This window comes from Mytilus californianus, unplaced genomic scaffold (genome assembly GCF_021869535.1).
Source record: "Mytilus californianus isolate M0D057914Y unplaced genomic scaffold, xbMytCali1.0.p SCAF_9, whole genome shotgun sequence".
Classification (NCBI taxonomy): Eukaryota; Metazoa; Mollusca; class Bivalvia; order Mytilida; family Mytilidae; genus Mytilus; species Mytilus californianus.
Window position 1 is genome coordinate 63,567,176 of NW_026262745.1, and position 23,150 is coordinate 63,590,325.

General features: G+C 31.1%; 1 protein-coding gene across 4 annotated transcripts in view; it reads left to right on the forward strand.

Annotated features, from left to right (window-relative positions):
• Positions 1 to 23,150, forward strand: part of LOC127714658 (anoctamin-7-like) — a 65,653-nt gene that overhangs the window by 16,384 nt on the left and 26,119 nt on the right. For 2 of the 4 annotated variants that reach the window (XM_052220724.1, XM_052220727.1), the window contains exons 4-14: positions 487 to 590; positions 1,887 to 2,004; positions 4,074 to 4,115; positions 4,950 to 4,973; positions 5,072 to 5,402; positions 5,914 to 5,940; positions 7,558 to 7,584; positions 8,260 to 8,274; positions 12,280 to 12,362; positions 14,144 to 14,265; positions 22,156 to 22,401. In XM_052220724.1, the coding sequence (XP_052076684.1) occupies positions 487 to 590; positions 1,887 to 2,004; positions 4,074 to 4,115; positions 4,950 to 4,973; positions 5,072 to 5,402; positions 5,914 to 5,940; positions 7,558 to 7,584; positions 8,260 to 8,274; positions 12,280 to 12,362; positions 14,144 to 14,265; positions 22,156 to 22,401 (1,139 nt within the window). Of the gene's footprint in view, positions 1 to 486; positions 591 to 1,886; positions 2,005 to 4,073; positions 4,116 to 4,949; positions 4,974 to 5,047; positions 5,403 to 5,913; positions 5,941 to 7,557; positions 7,585 to 8,259; positions 8,275 to 12,279; positions 12,363 to 14,143; positions 14,266 to 22,155; positions 22,402 to 23,150 lie in introns of all 4 variants that reach the window. The other 2 variants (XM_052220726.1, XM_052220725.1) reach the window with 2 other exon arrangements.

Genomic DNA, 23,150 nt, shown 5'->3' on the forward strand with positions numbered 1-23,150 from the left:
ATAAAATTGGCGAAAAACGTTCTTAAATTTGTATTGAAATCATCAATCTTCATTTCAAATTTAAAAATGATATTTTGTTTATATATATACATTTCCGTATTATCCATATAAGTATTGTTTGTTCAAGATGTATTTATATGGAAGTCACCCAGTTGTATAATTATTTACCAATTAAATACATGTAGTATCATTTTGGCATATGTATCATTTTTCTATTAATTTTGCACAATTTTCCTTTATTTAACCTCAATTTTCTTGGCAACAAGGTCTGTTATATATATATTTATATTTGTTTGGCAATTCCCGTCAACATTAATAGAATTCTTGACAAAATCTCCTTACTTCTTATTTTAGCCAGATAATCATGAATGAAGGAATTGTATGACCTTATATATGGCCTTAATATATAGATTGGGAATCAGGGTTATATTATATTTTTGTATATATATCTGATAACACTATAGCTACCTATCTTTATGCTTATAGCTGTGGACTATATATCGGCCAGATTTATGGTAGAGAGAATACATCTATTTGACAACCACCATGATCCATCTAAGTTCTTCAGACCAGCTGTCAGAACATTACTGGTATGAACTGAATAGTTAGGAAACACTTTCAACAATGTTCAAAGTCATTTGTGTATTATTTGGGGAAAAAAAAAATTTTAGCTTTTATTTTCAGGCAGACTTAGTTATCTTAAATGTTGCTCTTTTGTAGAAATCATTACATTGTTGTTGATATTATTCATTGTGAGAGTGCCGATTGAGTAAAAATTACCCTGTCTTTTTCAAAATCTGGAGGAAACACTAAGACATCTGACAAAGACTTATATCAATTGCCTGACAATCTCACTTAAAAAAAGATATAATACAAACATTTAGACAACCAAATATGTTAGATAACTTGGCTTGTAAATGTGAATTAAAAGGGCAAATAATTCAAATTGACTGCAGTTTTGTTAAGCTGAGTAAATCTGTGGATTCAATATTATCTTACATCCTATACATTTCTAGGAATGTGATTGGTTAAAAGCAACCGTGTGGAGACCGTGTATATTTCATATGGGTTTAGTTTGCGTGGTTTATTTCAATACACGGTTAGTAGTGGTGTTACGTCCCTTTGTAAAAATAACATGGTTTTGAGGAAAATCTGAAAGGTTTCAACAGATGAAGAAATTGATGACGAATGATTGAAATAAATGCAGAAAACACATTAAAAGCTAGCAAGTTGTTATTGTTGGCATTTGTTTTTGTATAGACCAATTGAAGTAGGTTCTTAATATTGAAGACTTGATCACTTTCATTTGATAGGCCACTAGTATAAATGCTAAGATAGTCCGTAAGAAAAATTCGTTACACAGCTGTGCTAGTGACCTAATACGATGTATATGGGGTCAGTAAATTCCATATGTGGTTCGAACTTCGTTCACTCTCTCCTAATGGAATTTACTGACCCCATATATATCGTATTAGGTCACTAGCACACTATGTAACTAATATTATTAGTAGGATACCATTTTTTGTGTATTTCTTGGGTATAGGTATTTAACAACAAATTTAAAGGTTTAAAAGGTACAAAGTGTTCTTTACACTTGTATGTAGACTTGTCAATACCAGGAAATAAAATATGAAATTGCAATTTAAATTCAATACATGAAAATTGGTAACAATAAAATAAATGAATTTTATTAAAAGTTTTGATAAAATAAAAAAAAGCTTGGAATGAGATTGATGCTTTTACTACTTGATGTTTCAGTAAATATTGAATTTGACTTTGAAATTTCATTATATACAGTTGTTATTTCTTGGTCCTAAATAAACATGAAATATTTTCGAGTGGACGTGATGCAGACAAAAATCAATGTTTTTTTTCCATATTGACAGGTTGATCATATCCTTATCAATATGAATATTAGAGAAGATGTCCAGAAAGACGACATTATGTTATTGGATGATGATGTTGATGAGGATGATTGGAAGACAAGGACCAAAAAGAAAACAGGTTTGATTGTTTTTTGCATCATTTAATTGGGGCCATTTTGAATTTAGCATTCCTGCAAGTGTTAGTTTTAGACATGATTGAACAAATCTATTTCACATCACTTAAAAACTTGTTTAAGGTGGTACCAAACACCTTGACTAAAATTAATTTGGCTCGTATAATGTTCATAAAATTTTGACAAAATATTATTTTGACCCTTTGACAAAAATATAAAAATTTCAAAAACTTGAACCACACACTTTATCGGAAAAATTTCATTGGATATATAGCAGTTTGACAATCACTAATTTTGATCATTGAGAAGCTTAATATTTCCTTAACAATAGAATGTGATTAAAACGTTCAACTGATTTTTACAGAGTAATCTCCCTGTAGTGTTATGTAAATAAGAATAAAAGGAGATGTTGGGCATAAGTCAATCATGGTTTTTGCGACAGCAACCTGTCTTCACAAAGAAGCAGAAGACATTTAAAGGTCAACATATGATGGTCTTCATAGAAAAGTTGTGAATAACATTTTACAAAGACTATCATTACAATCTGCCACCAATATAAATAAGAAGATGTGGTATGAGTGCCAATGAGACAATTCTCCATTCAAGTCACAATGTGTAAAAAGTAAACAATTATAGGTCAAAGTACGGCCTTCAACACGGAGCCTTGGCTTACACAGAACAGCAAGCTATAAAGGGCCCCAAAATGACTAGTGTAAAATAATTCAAATGGAAAACCAATGGTCTAATCTATATAAAAAACAAGAAACACTTATGAACCACACCAACAAAGGACAACCACTGAACAAAAGGCTCCTAACTTAGGACAGGTGCATAAAAACACCCTGTCAAGTTTTTAGCTCACCTGGGCCGAAGGGCCAAGTGAGCTTTTCTCATCACTTGGCGTCTGTCGTCAGTCGTCGTTGTCCGTCGTCGTTAGCTTTTACAAAAATCTTCTCCTCTGAAACCACTATTCCAAATTTAACCAAACTTGGCCACAATCATCATTAGGGTATCTAGTTTAAAAAATGTGTAGGATGACCCCGCCAACCAACCAAGATGGCCACCATGGCTAAAAAATAGAACATAAAATGTAGTTTTTGGCTTATATCTCTGAAACCAAAGCATTTAGAGTAAATCTGACAAAGGGTAAAATTGATTATCAGGTCAAGATCTATCTGCCCTGAAATTTTTAGACAAATCTGACAACCTGTTATTGGTAATTTTAAGGAAATTTTGCAGTTTTTGGTTATTATCTTGAATATTATTATAGATAGAGATAAACTGTAAACAGCAATAATGATCATCAAAGTAGGATCTACAAATAAGTCGACATGACCAAAATTGTCAGTCGACCCCTTTAGGAGTTATTGCCCTTTATAGTCAATTTTTAACAATTTTTCGTAAACTTTTGTAATCTTTTACAAAAATCTTCTTCTCTGAAACTACTGAGACAAATTTAACCATACTTGGCCTTAATCATTATTAGGGTATCTAGTTTAAAAATTTGTCCGATGACCCCGCCTTCCAACCATCATGGCCGACATGGTTAAAAATTGAACATAGGGGTAAAATGCAGATTTTGGTTTATATCTCTGAAACTAAAGCATTTAGAGCAAATCTGACATGTGGCAAAAATGTACATCAGATTTAGATTTATCTGCCCTGAAATTTTCAGACGAATTTGACAACCCGTTATTGGGTTGCTGTCCCTGAGTTAGTAATTTTACAGAAATTTTGCAGTTTTTTGTTATTATCTTAGATATCATTATAATATCTAATATCTAATACTATTAATTATGATTTTAACCTTATTTTACATGATTTCCAAAGCATCAGTAAATACAGGTGAGTGACACAGGCTCTTGAGAGCCTCTAGTTTTGGAGATTCTTTAGCAGTTATTGAGGGTTATTAGGGATTATGACCCTCTGACTTCAATCTGAATCTTGATTTAAATAACTGATAGATTTTTTTGTCGGGGTGGGGGTTTTGTCTGAACCTAATAAACACCCTGGCTATGGTGTAGTAATTGTTATATCAAATTTAATTAATAATATAACATTGTTTTATTTACAGATACAATAAAATTAGCAATAGACAAAGAGCTTCAAAAATTAAGTGAGTATTTTTTTGGATAAGACTGTGGATGATATTCAAATATTATTTACAAGATCTCAAAATGAAGATATTTTGTCATTTTTTGCAGTTTTGAATTAAATGCAAGAAGTTTGAAGTCCATACAAAATTCAATAATCAAATACTGAGGTCTGACAGAAGATTGTCTTGTGAAAATTATGTAAATGTTTTATAGATTTATACTGTTATTGATTTTCTGATTAAAGGGGCTGAAAAAGTGGCTGATCATACCTTTTTCTTAGTGTATACTTCTTAAATAATACTTTTAAAGAATTTGAGAAAAGTATAATTAGAGCTTATCAGTGTTAGTGTGCATCTTAAGTTACTATATTGTATTTTTTTACTCCTGGTAATCATTGGTAATGTACATTTATGTTTACAAATGTTTTTTTTTTGTGTGTCTGTAATACATTCCCAGTTTATTTTATAAACAATTATTGTGTCAGGTGCACTTGAATGAATAAAACATTTGGACAGATTTACATGGTATTATATACTGTTTTTGTTTACTTTTGTTACATTTAATTAATCAACTTTTGATTTTATATTTGATTTGGAACTTTATAGTGTTGAAATTTACTGTGTAGGAGATTTTTAGATCTGCAGGGAAGTCACTTTCTGTTTGATGATACTTTGAATTTTTTTGTGAATTTGCTATAAAGAGGATATGGCATGACTATTTCCAACTTCCATGTTTTTTTCATTACAATATTCCAGACTTCCCTTACATGAAGAAAATTGGTGTATACACAGACAAATTGATTTTATGGCATGACTGTTTCCAACTTCCATGTTTTTTTCATTACAATATTCCAGATTTCCCTTACATGAAGAAAATTGGTGTATACACAGACACATTGATTTTATGGCATGACTGTTTCAAACTTCCATGTATTTTCATTACAATATTCCAGATTTCCCTTACATGAAGAAAATAGGTGTTTACACAGACAAATTGATTTTACACGAGGCCTCGGAAGCCAGCAAAATTTACGAAGAACAGCGTGATGGTGCTACAAATGATGAAACGGAAGATGTTCAGGAAGAAAAAGCACCATTACCTCCAGCCATGGATTTTGACGAAGATCCAAGAAAAGTTCTAAATGATGAATGGACAAAACTTTTCAAATTTCAGCCATTGACAAAAATTCGTAATTATTTTGGAGAAAAAATAGCCTTTTATTTTGCCTGGTCTGGCTTGTTGACGACATCATTATGGGTTCCTATGCTTTTAGGTCTGGCCATCTTTATATATGGGATAGTTAACAGGTAAATATATTTTAAAATTATCCTTTTCTCTTTTTTATGAAAAAAAAATGTTCCCTTTGGTTGCATTCAGTGAAATGAATTGCTGTATTGCGGAGTATATTTTTTGATTGATGTTTGCTTTTTAAGCCACATCAGTACAGAAGGCTAGAGTGTGTGATGAACAAATCAATATGACTATATAAAAAACAAAATTTATTCTTTAAAAATTCAGACAAAAAGGTCCTTCATCAGTCTAATATTATCATTCAAAACAAAAACACAAATAAATATATAGAATTCAATACAAAAACAAGTAAAATTCAATATAAAAAAGTGTTTGATAAAATATAAAAAAATTGATATCACATAATTTATATTTATAATTCATAATTTATAATAAGTACTTATTTCTTTTCAAAAAGATACAAGTTTGTATTTAAAAGTTACACATATTTTACTTTATTTTACTCATATTTTACTTGTTTTACCTTCATTTTATTTATTTACACATATTTTACTTTATTTTACACAGTGCCAGTAGTTCAACAGATAGTTCAAGGTAAGACATGTAAAAGAGGACATGTATTTATTTTTTAAGGTGTCCTGTTTTTGGTAGCAATACACAGTTAGGAAAAATCTTAAAATTGACACTCATAATTTTTAACCACCCTCTTTCCCTTGCTTTCCAACAAATAAGGCTTACTGTTTGTGTAATGTATGTGCATATGTATTGAAACAGCATATTCCATAGATTTGATTTCAAATAGTTAAAATGGTGAAATATTATCTCTTTTTTGTGTAACTATGGCAACAATCTGCATTTATTTGATACAAAATATTGCATACAGGGGGTTGAAAATGTCACAAAAGTCTCCAAAATTTGGTCCAAAGTAGAATTTCAATCCATTAGAGTGATACCTTTTCTGAAACCATTGACATTTATCTATATATATCTATAAGTCAAATAAAAATCAAATGCATCTCACCTCATTTTTCCATAAAACTGAATTGAAAAGTTCAAGGGTCATAATATATATATTTGTTGGAAAACACTTCAATTATTTCTGGACCTATGGCGGTACGGATGTGAAAATACAGATAGTCAAACAGAATACGGCCTATAAAACATGCCAAAAACAATCTTGATGTTCATAAAAACCCACTTTTTAAATGAAGGCTATATTATTCTTCAGCTATCTAAAAATCAATTTTATTGCACAATAACTTACATATTTAAAAAAATCACTGTGGCCATAATGCAAAACCAAAATCCTAACTGTGTTATAATGTCTACCTTTAACAGGTATATATAGTATTGGTATAGGCGAGATGTAGAATTTCTTATAAATGTAAATTGACTTTTTTATGAGCACAAATTTTAAAATAGAACAATACACAAAAGAAAATATTAGAAAAACAGATCAATTTAACAAAAATAAAATTAAAATATTCGTAAGGGTTCCGTGGAACCCAGTGTCTCGCCTACTTTTGCTGTTAGTCGCAGGCTCAACAAAAATGGGGAAAAAATTAATAAAACATTTTCCTCTAGATACTATCTTTTGGTTGTAAGAAGTTCTGTTCAAGTTTGGTAAAAATCCAAGAAGGTTTATGAATCTTATAAATGTTTTAAAAACTTTAACTGCAGACTGTATGTAATGTTAACTGGAATAAAACTAAGTCCATTTATAAGTCATATACGGAAAAACAGGAAATAAATTTTTACAAAATTTCCTTCTAGATACTAGCTTTTGATCATAAATAAGCTTCTGTCTAAGTTAATGGTACAAATCCAGGATAGTTTAAGAAAGTTATTAAAATTTGAAAAACTTTAACCACAGAGTGAATGTTATGTTAACTGGCATAAAAACTAAGTCCATATATGAGTAAAATACGGATAAACAGGATATTTTTTTTTTACAAAATTTTCTTCTGGATACTATCTTATGATTATAAACAAGCTTCTGTCCAAGTTTGGTACAAATCTAGGATAGTTTAAGAAAGTTATTAAGATTTGAAAAACTTTTAACCACAGAGTGAATATTTGTGGACGCTGCCGACGCCGACGGAATGTAGGATCGCTATGTCTCGCTTTTTCAACAAAAGTCGCAGGCTCGACAAAAAGCAATCAAACTAGTGTTGATATTTGAATCTATTGTTTAACTCTATCTATTTCCAGCACGGCAGGCAACAATAATGGATCAACGTGAGTATTGGCATTATGACAAATTTTGAATTATATAATCATGATAATTTTCTGTTTACATTTTCTTTCTGGAAACTTACAGGTTTTATAAATGAGTGTAACGATTGAAGTCTTCTTCTGAATTCTTACATTAATAAGGAATGACTTGATTGTTCATAAAACTACAGTTACATAATTATAAAGAACATATAGGAACATAAATATAAGGTAAAATAAATACATTTATGTAAAAAGCCCATAAAGATGTTAAAGCAGTGAGATTCATTTATTTTGTGGTGTCAATTTTTGTTGATTGAAGAAAACTTGCATTTTCGTGGATAATTGGTTTTGTAAAAGTCTGTATACAACCTTATAGAAAATATGACATTTGTTGAACATTTAAATTGTTGGTTCATCTGTACTCCATGAAAATTAGTGTTCAACAATAATAATGAACCCACAGTATGTCTTGTTGAATTTTTATCCTCAACAACTTTTAAAACAAGGTAGGAGTACACTTTGAAAACTTCTAACCTCAGATTTTTTTTCTTAAAATTTAAAAAGTTATATGTTTTAATTGATTGTTAGTATATTAACATCCGTTTTAAGTGTATGCCCCTTTCTATGTATTGATGTGGTTATTGAACACTTATGATGGATAGTTTTTTGTAGAAACACTATATTTTTGTTCTTCAGAAATTTACGAGCTGAGTAAGTGAAAATCATTTTGTTTAGATAATAATATAGAAAAGCAAATTGATTTTATCAAATAAAAAAGAAATGCTACTTTTTAATAACTGCATGTTATGATGCTAGTAGCTATATAGTGTTTTATAACTTTTTAATGCTAGGCAACATTCATTTTTGATTTCTGAATGATTACTAACTATATTTCAATATTCCATTTTCATTATTGACTTTGTATCAAGTTTGTATTTATACCCCTGCATCAAAAAGGGGTGTGTGTTATATAGTGAAGCAAATGTCTTTCCATCAGTCCGTTTGTTTGTTAGTCTGAACTTCCCTCCATCTGTCCATTCATCTGTCTGTCATAAGTTTGTTTTCCGGATGATAGTTAAAGTACCATGTCAAAACCATCCAAGTCAAATCTGTATTTTATGATCTATAACATTATGTTCAAATTTCAAAATATCTGGTCAAGTGATACTTTAATTATTAACTGGCATCCTAAAACTTCTAAGGTAAAATTTTTGCAATAGATTTAATTCTAAAATAAATAAACTGACTGTTTGCTTCAAGAATTCTAAAATTTATGTTTTTTCTAAAAATTGATAAGTCAAGCAACTTTCACATTTCTTAAATTACCAAGAATTCATTGTACATTATTCTGAAGTTTTGATTTCTTCACTGAAGCTGATGTAAAACTATGCTTCAAACAGGTGCCCCACTAAAACAATTGTGAAGTACCCACTTCAAAACAATTATTTCCATTAAACATGTCAAAGTTGTAAAAAAATCCTTAAAGCGACATATGATGCCATTTAACCACATCATTTCATTAAACATGATACAATCAACTCATTTATAAATTTTTAATCCATTGTTGCCGTTCCCTATAAAATGCAATCAGCTGATTATTGATTTTCTATCAGAATCGTAACGAGTTCAATGTGAATATCCAGTATTTTCAGATCAGGGGAAAAGTCCGAGAAACCCCAAAAAGATAAACAAGATTGACAAAGTCAAACAGTTATATTTCTTTGGTCAAATTCTTTCGCCAATAAAGAACTTTGATCGCCACAATTTTCATTTTTTCGCAAAATGGGAAAATGGCGACTGCCAGCGGAAACCTTGTTTTATGCCAGTCTACAAGGATCAATAGCCCTTCACCTTTCATCTGATACCTTAATTATTAAAATATATTCTGAATAGTGTTATATTTACACCTATACATAGGAACTATTTGGTTTTAAATCTGTACTACTTTCCAGTATGCTCTTTCTTGACCTGGCCCGATTTGGTGGTGTTACATCTTACAAGGTCTATCCAAATTATTTTTGCAAAGAAATCTGCTCTAGCTGGTGCTAGGGGCCATTTTAAACTTGCAGTGAGGTGAGTTTTTTTTGCTCCTTGTTGAAGGCCTCACCGTGACTTTGAGATGAATAACAGCAATAAAAGCACTGTTCCTTTGCTTTTTGTGTGGTTTTTGCTGTGCATGTACTGATTTTATGTCATGGATGAATTCCCTATACCTTTGTTTTTCTATTACAATAATAGGGGGCATTTTTTTAGTGTTGTGGTCTGTGAGTTGCTATATCTGTCAGTCTGTTGGTCCAGTATCAGGTTAAAGTTTTGTTTTAAAGTAATTGACCAAATCAAGATGAAACTTAATTAGATCATGGAAGTATTATTTTGACAAGAACTCACACAAACCGACTTCAAACGTTTATGGGGTAATGCTGCAAAATCGTTTCGTATCTGTTAATTAACTCCACATGGCAGATGGATGCATGGGTTCAATCAAATTTTTTGGAACCTCTTCATTGATCGTAATTACGGGGGAATATACCGAAGTAACTGGATGTGCGTACTTTATTGTCAAGGAAATGATATTTCACGATATTGACAAATATGTGAATTTCTACAGGTTTTGCTGCTTTAAAAATAAATGAAAGATAAAAAGAAAGAAACGAAAACCCTGCAACTGTGTGTTTTCACTAAAAAACTGAAGAGTTAAAATAGTCAGAAGTCATGAATATTTCAGTTTTAGTTACAATCAATTTTAATCGTAAGATTTTTATAGGCCCGTCAATTTTTTGACGGGACGTATTATGGTATACAAATGTCTGGTGTCCGTCCGTCTGTCTGTCTGTCTGTCCGTCTGTCTGTCCGGCGTAAACATGTCGCACCGTAACTTGAGAATGACTTATCCAAATTTCATGAAACTTAACATAATTGTTTCTTATGATGGTCAAACGATCTGTATATTTTTTGGTGAAAATAAGATTAAAACTTTTTGAGTTACGGGACTTAGTATCTACAACAGGTGTGTGTTTTTTTTCACATGTCGCGCCGTATCTCAAAAACAATTTATGATTATTGCTTAAAACTTTACACACTTCTTAGTTATATTAATCTTAAGATCTGTATACTTTTTGGTGATGATTCAAAATTTTATTTTAGAGATATTGAGTATTTTGTTAAAAAAGGGGGAGGGGTTTTTTACATGTCGCGCCGTATCTCAAAAACAGTTTATGATTATTGCTTTAAACTTTACACACTTCTTAGTTATATTAACCTTAAGATCTGTATACTTTTTGGTGATGATTCAAAATTTTATTTTTGAGTTATTGAGTATTTTGTAAAAAAAGGGGGAGGGGTTTTTCACATGTCGCGCCGTATCTCAAAAACGATTTATGATTATTGCTTAAAATTTTATACACTTCTTAGTTATATTAATCTAAAGATCTGTATACTTTTTGGTTTTGATTCAAAATTTCATTTTAGAGATATTGAGTTTTTTGTAAAAAAAAAGGGGGTTTTCGCATGTCACGCCATATATCAGAAACTATTTATGCTTATTGCATAAAAATTCACACACAAGACTACAGGCGTATTATGCGCTCATGGCGCAGCTGTTTATTATGCATGAGAGGGCCACTGGCTAAATATGCATACATACATGCTAGGCTTGAAAATCATAAATTTCTTATAAAACATAAACTAGAAAGTTTTTTTCTGCAATTATTTTTGAAGTTTACTGCTAACTTTGACAGATATTTTAATTAAAGGTTTACCGAATGTCAAGTGCAAAAATATTTCATGAATTATACCCAAAGATTTTGATTCAAAATTTGGTTCCCACAACAGATTCAAGGAGGGGGTACTAGTGGGCATGGTTTGGAAAAAATATCATATTTTGGCATAATAAAATAGTGCGTAGCAAAGCAAGAAGAAAAGAATCGTCCAAAACTTTTTTCGTCTTGCTTCGCTATAGGCGCTTTTTCTTCCATTTCAGGCTATTACGTCACCCCTTTCCTCAAACTATGGATCTACCCTTCTGGTGAACATGATACAATCAAAAGAACCCCAAAATATTACAGTGCAGTAAACCAATGATCATGACCATTCTTTGAATTAATTCAGATATATTTTAACTATTTAAATTTTAAGGTAACGTCAAACCATTCATAGTTTAAAGTTGCTTTAAACTTGTCATATGATTTTGATATTTACCTAAAATTAGTTGCAGTACATTGTTTTACCACATTAGATATTTGCTGCAATAATTACATAATGAATATAAAATTAACAATTAACAATTAACATTATAACTACCATTCAAGTTTATTTAATTAAACTTATATTTTAAAGGTGTATAATGTTATCCGTCTTTTGTTCTAAAATCCCAAAAAATTAAGGTCCTCACGTGTGGGTATTATTTAGTAAAACATGTACACATTTTTCTAAAATGTGAAGATAGAGAAAAACATTAATTTTTTTGTAACACTCGATAAAAATTGACCACATTTAAATTAAACTTGAGTTATCTTTCACCATCCTGCACGCTAAGTGTGCATTACATGTAATTTTTATTACTGGGGATTTACCGATTTAAAAGTCCCATTTATTTGACTTGGTGTCATATATATGGACATATTCCCTTCAGAAATGCAGCTGCTTTAAGAAGCTTTTATTACTTGTTATTATTTAAAGATTGTTAAAATGAATTAGTAAATTCCATGTATCTTCTAGGGTGACAGAGATCTTGACAGTTATCAAAGAAGCATGTGACAATGCGGCCACACCATACTATGCTTTAATAATCTGTGTCTGGGGTAAGTCCTACAAATGTATCTGGGGTAAGTTCTACAAATGATGTGTCTGGGGTAAGTTCTTCAAATGTGTCAGGGGTAAGTTCTACAAATGTGTCTGGGGTAAGTTCTACAAATGTGTCTGAGGTAAGTTCTACAAATTTGTCTGGGGGTAAGTTCTCTAAATATAGCTTTCTCTTACAATTGGTTACTAATTTTGTGTCCTATTTTATAGGTCAAGTGGCCTGTCTGTGAGTTCATTATTTCAAAGTGTGTGTCTTTCTATCAATATAATAATCTCCCGCTTACAATATTCAAAAACCATTTTACCAATAACTCTGCAATTAGGCACCTTGTACTGTGTACCAGAAAAAAATTAATAATGAAGTATGTTAACAAAATTTGCTTTGGGGCTTTTTTTTTTTATAAACTAGCAAGTTTTTATTACTGTGAATTCATTTATTTTCGTAGGTACAATATCTCGTTGAGATTTGATTGAGGAAAAATTTTATATTCGTGGATATTTGATTTTGTTGGTTTGCAAAAGCCTATATACTGCAGCTGTACTCGTGCTATCTTGCGCAGTTAGATTGAATTGACCGTATATTCATATGTGATATACAGTCACTGACAGTATATCGCCTTGTTTATGACATTGACAATGTGTTTACGTAGAGTTTTATTTATGACGTCCAATAAACATACAGGTTCGTGGAATTTTTACGTCGACCTCTCCAAATTAAAAAAATGATGGTTTTTACCCTAAATATTTCATTTGGAACAGTTGTAGGAGTTGCAGTATATAAAGAATAACCATACATTCGGCTCAAAACAGGATAAAAATGCTCGGCAAAGCCTTGCTTTTTACCTGTTTCTAAGCCTTGTACAAATAAAATTTATATTTCGAGACAATAAATGGTTATTCTATATGTATGCAACCTTGTGCAAAAATTATACTTTGTTGAATTATATTTGTGGTTCAACTATACCCATGAAAAATTGGTATTCTACAAATAATAATGAATCAACAGTACATTCCTCAAATAATGCTGCGTTCACACATAATTCGAATTCTATTCGCATTAACTAATTCAAATTAGTTTAATTCGCATTCGAAACATTTTACGTCCGAACGTAAACTTTAACACGAATTGCAATGCGCGTCAAATTCTCTTTACTGTCCGAACTTCGTTAACTTCTTAATTTAAATTATCAGTTAATTATTTATAATTTGATTCGAATTACAATTAAGAAAGTGTCCACACCACAGTTTAAATCGAATTAAAGCGAATTAACTAATTAGCATCAAAGAAAATGCATTTTTAGCCAATTTCAAATTTGATTCGAATTAGAAAAAGAAGAGTGTGTGAACGTGATTAGTGAATTCGATTCACATTTGATTCGAATTAAATGTATGTGTGAACTAGGCATAAGAAAATTTTGATCAAAATAACAAAGTTCAGAAATAAGTTTACTAAACAGTGAAACCTGAATTTGAACCACTTATAAGCCATAGATTTGTTTAATTAGACTGGTAATGGTTTTGTACAGGTTAAGATACTGGAGATATATCAAATTGTATGTGACATAATTTGTCTTAAATTTAATTGATGAATTATCAAGGTTTTCAGTTTTCCCCAATTTCAGTTAAGATATGTTTCACAAAATTTAGCATATTCATTGAAGAATGAGATATTCTGTAATGTTTGTGATTCAAATTATGAAAACACAAAAGAAAAATGATAAATGTTTGTGCATGACACTTTAGCTTTTGGGTCAAATTTGGGATTACGGTATATTTTTAGGTACATTATTTTTGGAATTGTGGAAAAGGAAAACTGCTACATTAGCTTATGAATGGGATGTTGATGAATTTGAAGCCACAGAACCAGACAGACCAGAATTTTATGGAACAAAAGCAAGAGAAGTAAGAGAGACATAAATCTACCTTTTTATTATACTTTGGGCCACCCTTAAGAAATTCTTTGTTTAATGTTGCCTACCCATGCCTTCTAGGATAGGGATTTTTTTTTACCAACAATATATTAGATAAACAACGTTACACATTTTACAACTGGAAAAAATCTTTGAAAAAAAAATTTGAAACGATTTGTGTTATAAATTTTTTTTGGTAGGCTGTTTTTTAAGTGGGAAGGTAGGCAACATCAATCAATTCAAATTTTATTTTTGGCCTTTTATAAAATATTGATTGGCCGTACAAAAAAATATTTTTTAGCTACTCAGCGGAACATAAGAATTTTTGATAGGTCAGTCAGGTTTCTATTTTTCTTTTTTTTAAACAATATACTGAGAATTCAGAAATTATTGCGTGCATTTATTATTGAGATTTTGTCAATTTTAGACTAAAATGCGATTTTAATTTTTGCGAAATTGAGAAAAATCCTGTTTAATTCTTATAAAAAATTTCAAAATGCGAGTTTAAGTTTTTGCGATTATAACCATCTTGCATTTTTCGCAATAATAAAAACATCTCAATAATTTCTGAATTTACAGTATTCAATAGCTTTATATTTGTTTTGGATGTTTAGTTGTTTCTTTTCCTATAAGACATCATAGAACATAAAGACGTTTCTAAATTTACTTATAAGCCCTTTCAGCTGTTCACAAAAAAGTTTCTTTGAATTAACCCTTCATCAATGACATAAAGATCAGTGTTCCAGCTAGGATTTCAAAAGGGCAGGGTGCCAATTCTGAAAAGGGCACATTTAACGCGTGAAAGATAATTTGAAAAAGGCATGTTTTAATAAAGATGTAAATCAAACATTGTTTTATTCCTTTGATCATAGGTAACATATATATACAATCACAATCACAATGACATTAGCCCAGATAGAACTAGATTAACAGAGGCCAAGTGCTCAGAGCAGTGTTCATGTTCTTTTATCTTATCTAACCGTATAGTTTTGCAACCAATATCACTCCATACACCCACTGAACTGTGCTTTTGACACAGCTGACAAATCATTACATCATCTATATTTTGCAACCAGGGTCTACCGTATTGCCATTTGGAATCAAAAACCGTTTTATGTCCACTATTATGCTTTCTTCTTTTATTGGGGCTTTTGGTAGATTTAAAAATTCTACTCTCTTCATTTTTTCTTTTTAAGTTCTCATCCAGTTTTTTGGGACTTTCATTTTCAGTACTTCCATTACGATTTCTGAAAAAAATATCTTTTATAAAGTATTTTTTTCCGTTATCGTCTTTTCCTAGAAGTAATTCTTTAGAAAAAATAAAAAAAATTCTATACAGTTATTTTTTTCAAGCTATCGTCGTTACACAAGAGTTGTAAAAATTATTATATTTCAGAGGATTCATTTTCAATCAAAAGGAAATAGTAACTGTCAAAATTAAAAATATAACAAACTCAGTCACGTAGTGCTAAAAAAAGTCAGCTAAACTTCTGTTCGTCACTTTATTTTTTTTAATTTCCTCTTTCAATCGTCGTTCACGCTTAGGCATTGTGATTGTAAATAAGACAAGAAAAACAAACTCAGAATGTTATATAGTTTTTATTTAATGAGTTAAAATCACCGCTAATTAATAGATCCTAGTAGTACATACAGATTATGTATACACTGATCAGCTGTTATCGACACACAGGTAAATCTATTTTTAACTTTTCCATGTTGACAAGGACGCATTATGTAATGGCGGATCATAACAAAACGAGCAAAATCAAACATCATCGATCTCCAAAAGGGCAGAGCGCAACGAAAAAGGCACAGGGCGCTTCGAAATCGTTAAAAAGGGCATAGGGCGCAATTGAAAAAAGGGCGGGTGCCGCGCCCTCTGAAAACGGCCTAGCTGGAACACTGAAGATTATATGCTCATATGTCTGTAGTCATAAAAAAAAGGAGATGTGGTATGATTGTAAATGAGACAACTATACACCAGATTTTTACAAGAATGTTTGGTAAGTGGTAAATCAGTCTTTGATAAAAACCTTTCATTCATCTTACCATTAATGTATGAATTTTAGAAGGTAGGTCTACCGGTAATCTGAAAGCTGGTAAGTTAAAATGATTGAAGATGATTGTCACTTGCATCACGTGTTTACTGAGCCTTGACAATTAGATTCTGTGCTTCCTGAGCCTAATGACAATTAGATTCACTATAAAATGTAGTTTTCTGTTGACATTAATTCATCACAGTATATGATATATAAACTTGATTAACCTGTGTACTGATGTTGCCTTGACAACATCCTGTATACTGTATACCTAATTTTGCTGTCAGCTGGTACCCATTGCATGGTAAAGTACAACAGAAGAATCACAGGACAGGAACAGTTAAGTGTACTGTACATTGCTTTGACAGTATACCATATGTTACAACTGGTTCCCAGGTAACATAGGTCTGCTTGAGAAGAGAAGGATACAATTGGTAACAGAAACAACAATATCTTATGGACAGGGAAACACAGAGTTGATATAAATAAGATTATTATACTTCATGTCAAAATGATAGATTTTGATTGGTTAATACGATAATGCTTTCTTGGGGTAACAATCTGCTCTATCACGCTCTCATCTATGTGTTATTTATAGATTAGTCCTAAAGAAAGGGAGAACACATATATCTACAGTGTGGTTATTTATGCATTTTCTTTGATAAAGCATTTAACTAATAGTTTTCTATTTTACAGTCATGTGACAAATTGTATATGGCATTGCAATGACAACAATACTTTATTTAAAGTGGGTCACACAGTTATACTACTAATGAGGCCCTCGTCATGCAAAGCATAATTTAACTGGTGGATACATGTATAAAAATAAGGAGATGTTGTACATATTACTGCCAATGAGACAACTATCCTCTGAAGTTTAATTGAAGTGGATAAAAGCAATTATAGGCAACAGTACAGCCTTCAACAATGGGAAAAACCCATACTGTATATGGCATATTAAGTCAGCAATAAAAGCCCCCAACATGAAAAAATATGGAACAATTCAATTGAGAAAACTAAAAGCCTAGCTAATTTATAACAAAACATGTACTTGGCATTTTAACTTGCATGTATATTTGCTTTCCCTAACAGTTATTTACTTTTTTAAAACTGAAGAAGAAAAGGCTTGTTTCTGAATTTCATTGTAATATCCTTAGGAGAAGGAACATTTAGCATAAAATTGAGAATAGAAATGGGGAATGTACTTACTAACATAACTACTTTTTGTAACTACTCTGAATTTTGTTTGTTCATGTTTTCCAAATCCAACATAAGAGTCGGGATGGGGTTTATAGAATAGAGTATAAATGGGTAAAAAGTGCAGAATAAAGGCCAAAAAATATGAAGAATAAACAAACATCAACCAAAAAAAATAAGAATAGAGAAAAGTGGAGTGTTAAAATATAAAGAATAGAGAATAATGGGCAAAAAATATAAAGAAAAGAGAAAAATTACCTAAACAATTAAAGAATACAGAATTGAAAGACCCCATCCAGACCCTCGAACATAGCAGGAGGATGGTCTCATAATGTTTGTTTAAATTTTACAGTATGCCAAGTACCTTTAAAGTCTGACAATGCCAAATAGCAATACAGTCTTTAGGATGTAGGTGTATAGTTTCAGATTTTCCTTGTATCAATCTGTTCTATTGTCTTTCTATAATTATCTTCAATTTCTCTTGTTTTTAGCTCTTTCTAGAAACTCATTTGCGGAATCATGAATTTTTCTTTAAAATTATAACTGGATGGAGATTATTTCCTTTGTTGTGCAGTAACTGCTTCATGACAGTGAAACTCAATGATGAGTTAATGATTTGCATGTTTTATATGCCCTATCTTTAAAGACGGGACATATTATATGGTATACCGTCCGTCCGTCATCAACACTGCTCACAATAACTCAACACTTTCACCAATTTTCATGAAACTTTGGTGAATTGTTTATATAAATATCTATTGACCTAAGCTCCAATTCAATTTTTATAAAATTTGAATTTTGTATTTCCAAGTTATGGGGTTTTATTCATAAAAAATGGGGGATTTTCAAGTTTTCTGACTATAACTCAAAAATGCTTTGAGCAATTTTTATGAAACTTGTGTGAATTGTTTATGTTTATTGACATAAGTTGTCTTTCAATTTTAAAAAATTTCTGGTTTTACATTATAGAGTATTGTGACTTTATTCATAAAAAAGAGGGGATTTTCCAGTTTTTGGACAATTACTCAAATACGCTTTTAACATTTTTCACTCTCACCTTCAGCTCTCTTTTTTTTTTTTTTTTTTTTTTTTTTATGAATTTCTGAAATGACATTGCGGAGTTTTGGAACTTTATTTGTGAAAACTCGTTTTGTTTTTGATGGGTATTACTGTGTCTGCATGACTTTTTTCTTTTTTTTTGGGGGGTGGGGGACTCTATTTGAGCAGTGTCACAGCATTTCTAGTTGATCATATAAATTCATTTAAAGCATATAAAGACAAGCTTAAAGGGTCATGTGCATGCCATGCTCATATTTAAAGTCATTTATTGTCTTTTGCCTTTCAACATGTACACTACTAGGGGTGTTTAACCACCTTGACTACCCATTAGGGTCTCGCACGGTCAGTAGCCTTTCAACATACTTTTAATAAAACTCTATTACAAAGCTGGAAATGTTTAAGAATTAAAGAAACTCAATGTTTTCTGCTGACTTCATATGATTGCTGTATTGCAGCCAATTAGACTCTATACCAGTGTACTTCCAAACAAGGGAAATAACTCATTATTAATTGAAATTTAAAAGTCTGATTCACTCTTTTGGAAGTGAGTTTTCAAAAAGTCATCAACTACTGAACAGAAATCAACAAAGCTTATATAGAATGTTCTCTGTATAGTATAGTTAGAGTTTTTCCATTTTCACATTGATCTTTATTATCAGACTGTATACCATATGAGAGTGAGTCCTGTCAGTAATATGGTAAGAATAAAAAGAGATTTAGAGATAACATCAATCAAACAGCAACCCAAAACAAGTTTACCAAAATAGATAATTTTTATAGACAAATCTAGAGATGGATTTAGGAGGGGAGTGAGCTACATATATGATTAATGCATAGGTGTTTTACAAGTCCCACTCCCAATGTTGTCTTGTTGTCCCCCCTTCCCCTTTTTTTTCAAAATCCAGTATCCACATCTGAAATTAAAATGCTGCATGAGTATGCAGCTAATTCACCCAATTTGGCCCTAAACTGACCATCAAATAACATGGACAATTATTGTAAGATTATCATAAATAAAAGTTACACATCATGTTGATATGGAGAAATGATAATCTAAAATGTGTGGAATTTTTTTGTATAGGTATAGATTATGGGGTTCTCTTCACATTGATATCTTAAAATATCAGCTGCGAGCCACAATGTGAACCTTTATGGCAAGTGAGTGCTAAGGAACGAGCTAAAAAATTCACATCGTGTCAAGAGGCTGATATTTACGATATCTATACGTAGAAAACATAATAATCTGTTTATAGTTCTATAACTGGTCTTTTTCCTCGCCCTTAGTCACTTATGCTTGACAAAAACAAGCTTGATAATGTCTCCTCACATATTGTAATATCACTGATAACTTCTCCTCAGACATTGTGAAGTCACTGATAATGCCTGATCAAATCTGAGAATTAGGGAGATACTGAGGAGGGCGATATAGGCGAAGGGAAGGATTATAAACCACAATTCTAAACACTTTGTCACAATCAATGTATAGAGGACAGATTGTCACAACAATTGGAACATTATGTGACACATGTAATACCAAGAATATATATTTAAGAATAAACTTTTCATCTCTCGTCCAATTTTCCCATCAATGGTCACATCTATGTAAAGTGTTACAAGATTAAATTTTTTTTTACCTCAAATTGTTTTTTTTTTTTAATTTTTGTCTTTGGTTTTGCTGTCTGATTGATATATGACTAAATGTCTCCTGTTTTTCAAAATGAATCATACATTGACTGCAGTTATTTCAATTTCAACAGCTAAATATTTAAAAGCTGCATTAATAAATTTTAGCTGAGATGAAACTATACTATAAAGCTTTGTATTACATTTGCACAAACAAGAATTAGGCAGCTTCAGTTTTATAAAAAATAAAAGTCTAGGATTTCAATATTTTTAAAATCTAATCAAAAATATATGTTTTTTTATAATGTTTTAAAAAAATTATAGCTTTCAGTATAGTCCACAAAAATTAACAAATTATATAGCATTTTTATAACAGAATTATGTTTGTGTGTTTTTATTATTTTGAAAAATTACATGCTATTCCATTGCTCTTAAACATACTGTTTTTTATCAATTATCAATTGTGTGACATCATACTTAAAGCACTTGAATTAGTACTTGAGGAAGAAAATTTCTCATTGTATTTATTCTAATGACAGTGTTAACATGGTTAAGAACCTTCAAACATGTCAATCAACACAATTTGAGCAAGAGTTAGTTCCCTTTTGTCACCATGTTGGGAGGTCTAAATGCACAAATTCTTTCATAAATCAATCAAGTTCATGGCTTGTTATACTGACTGCTAGACTTTAAAAAAAGTTGTTTTCTGAACAATTTAATTTTTTTAGCCTTGATTGATTCATCACTATGATTTAGTAAGGATCTGTTATCGGATTGTGTGTATGGCATGTTTTGATTTGGTTAGTCAAATCAGAAAATCTACTGTTTATCCTTCAAAAGTTGCGGCTAAGAGAAAAAACTGAAATTATGTCAATCTTTACCTTTCTATACATGCAATCCTTTGAAGTGTGACTACTCTTATGTTACAACTTTTTCACATATTGTTTATGGTTCATTTTTGTCCCCACACAACGCGTTGTGGGGGACATAGAAATACTGGGCAGCCATCCATCTGTCCCTCTGTCTGCCTGTCTCATGTGTACAATTCTTGCCAGATTTTTATAAAACTTATATCATAGCTAGGTTTATATCAGCAATGTCTCTGACAGATTCTAAAATCAGTGCCGATCAACTATTCTTAAAAGAGCCCTTGGAAATAATAATTATATGGAAAATTGTTAATGCTCTTATGTGAACTATTCTTGCCAGATTTATATCAAATTTATATCAAAGGTTTATATCAACAATGTCTTGGACAACTTCGAAAATCAGTGCCTATTAAATGATTTTAAAAGAATTACGGAAATATTAATTATATTGAAAATTACATTGTCAGTTTTTTTGAGTTATCGCCCTTAGATAGATAATATATGTGCAATGCTGGGGGCGTTGGAACTCTGTTAAAAAAAGCAAGGTAGATTATTTGTTAACAGAAACATAACAATCTCAGATTTATATTTCTAAGTGGCAGATTGTGAAAAACAATTATGAATTTATGTACATATAACATATTTAATCCATTCATTTTCACCTCTATATCTCTAAATTTGCACCCTCTCCTCCTTCTTATGGCAGTGACCTTTGTCCTCTGGAAACACAATTATAAACACAATCTCCCACAATCGTAACAATTAGCTATTGAGCTATCTATTTCGTATTGTGATGGTTTGATGCTTCAATTGCATATTAAAGATGATAACACATCAATATATACATGTACAATCCTGTGTACCAGACAGACCAAATGATTGATTCTTTGATGAATTGATTGATTGATGCATTAATGAATTGATTTTTAAAGGAATTGATTGATTGATTGATTGATTAAATGAGTAATAGATTGATCAATTGATTTATTGATTTCTTCCTCTGCTTGTTTGTTCATTAATTAATTCATTCATTCTTTCAAAAAAATATATCTCTTTTGTCTATATATATTGATTAAATATTGAATTTTTTTTTAGGATCCAGTGACCGGGGAGGAAGACTGGTATTATCCAATGAAAGAACAGCTAAAAAAGTTCCTGCTGTCAGGGTTGACATTAATCTTCATGTTATGTGTTGTTTTGGCTAGTGTGCTTGGAGTCATTGTTTACAGAGTGTTCGCTAGTGTTGACTACTGTCCCAACATGTCTGCCCAAGCCTGTGTGATGGTAACAACCGTTGTTTCATCTTTGCTGAATACAATATCAATTTTGATACTGAGCAAGGTAATTACAATATATGACAGTGGAGCATGATTTTCTTTTTGAAATTCCAATGCATCACATGTACATTTAAAAAATTTGTAAAGTTTCAATGACAATTTAAGCATTTTTTGAAGAAATTAGGATGCATAATTAAATTTCACACCTGCACACATACGCACACATGTACTAGTTCAAACAGAGACATGTCTCTAGGTTCAAACAACGTGGTTATGACGATTTTTCATTTTCACTTTTTTAATTTTTTCATCAAATCATATTTGTAAACATATTTCTGATAATTTAAACCTTTTTGACTAAATTAATTAGATGCAAACCGCTGAAATGTAAGAAAATAACTTTAAATAGACCGATCAATGTCCGGTTCAAAATAGTTTACCTGTCACCTGAACAGGTAAATTTCAGCTGTTTGACAACTAATTAGCCTTGATTAAAATGAGAAGGTATTGAAGTAGGGGTTGTTTTGGTAGTACTTAATGATCATGTCACTTTTATGACCTGAAATGTGTGGCTGTTAAAGGCAAAACGTTGGGTCAAAAAGATCGCGAATTATGTTAAAATGACCGTCTCTTAAAGCCTTGAAAACTAAAAAGTAGATGACCGTTTCATGCTTTGCCCAGCCGGACTTTTACCGGACATTATACAAATGTCTGGCATATATGACCGTTTTGGAAGCCTTGGTTCCGCGGAACCCAGTGTCTCGCCTACTTTTGCTGTTATCTATGTTTTCAGTGAGATAGGGGAATGCACAT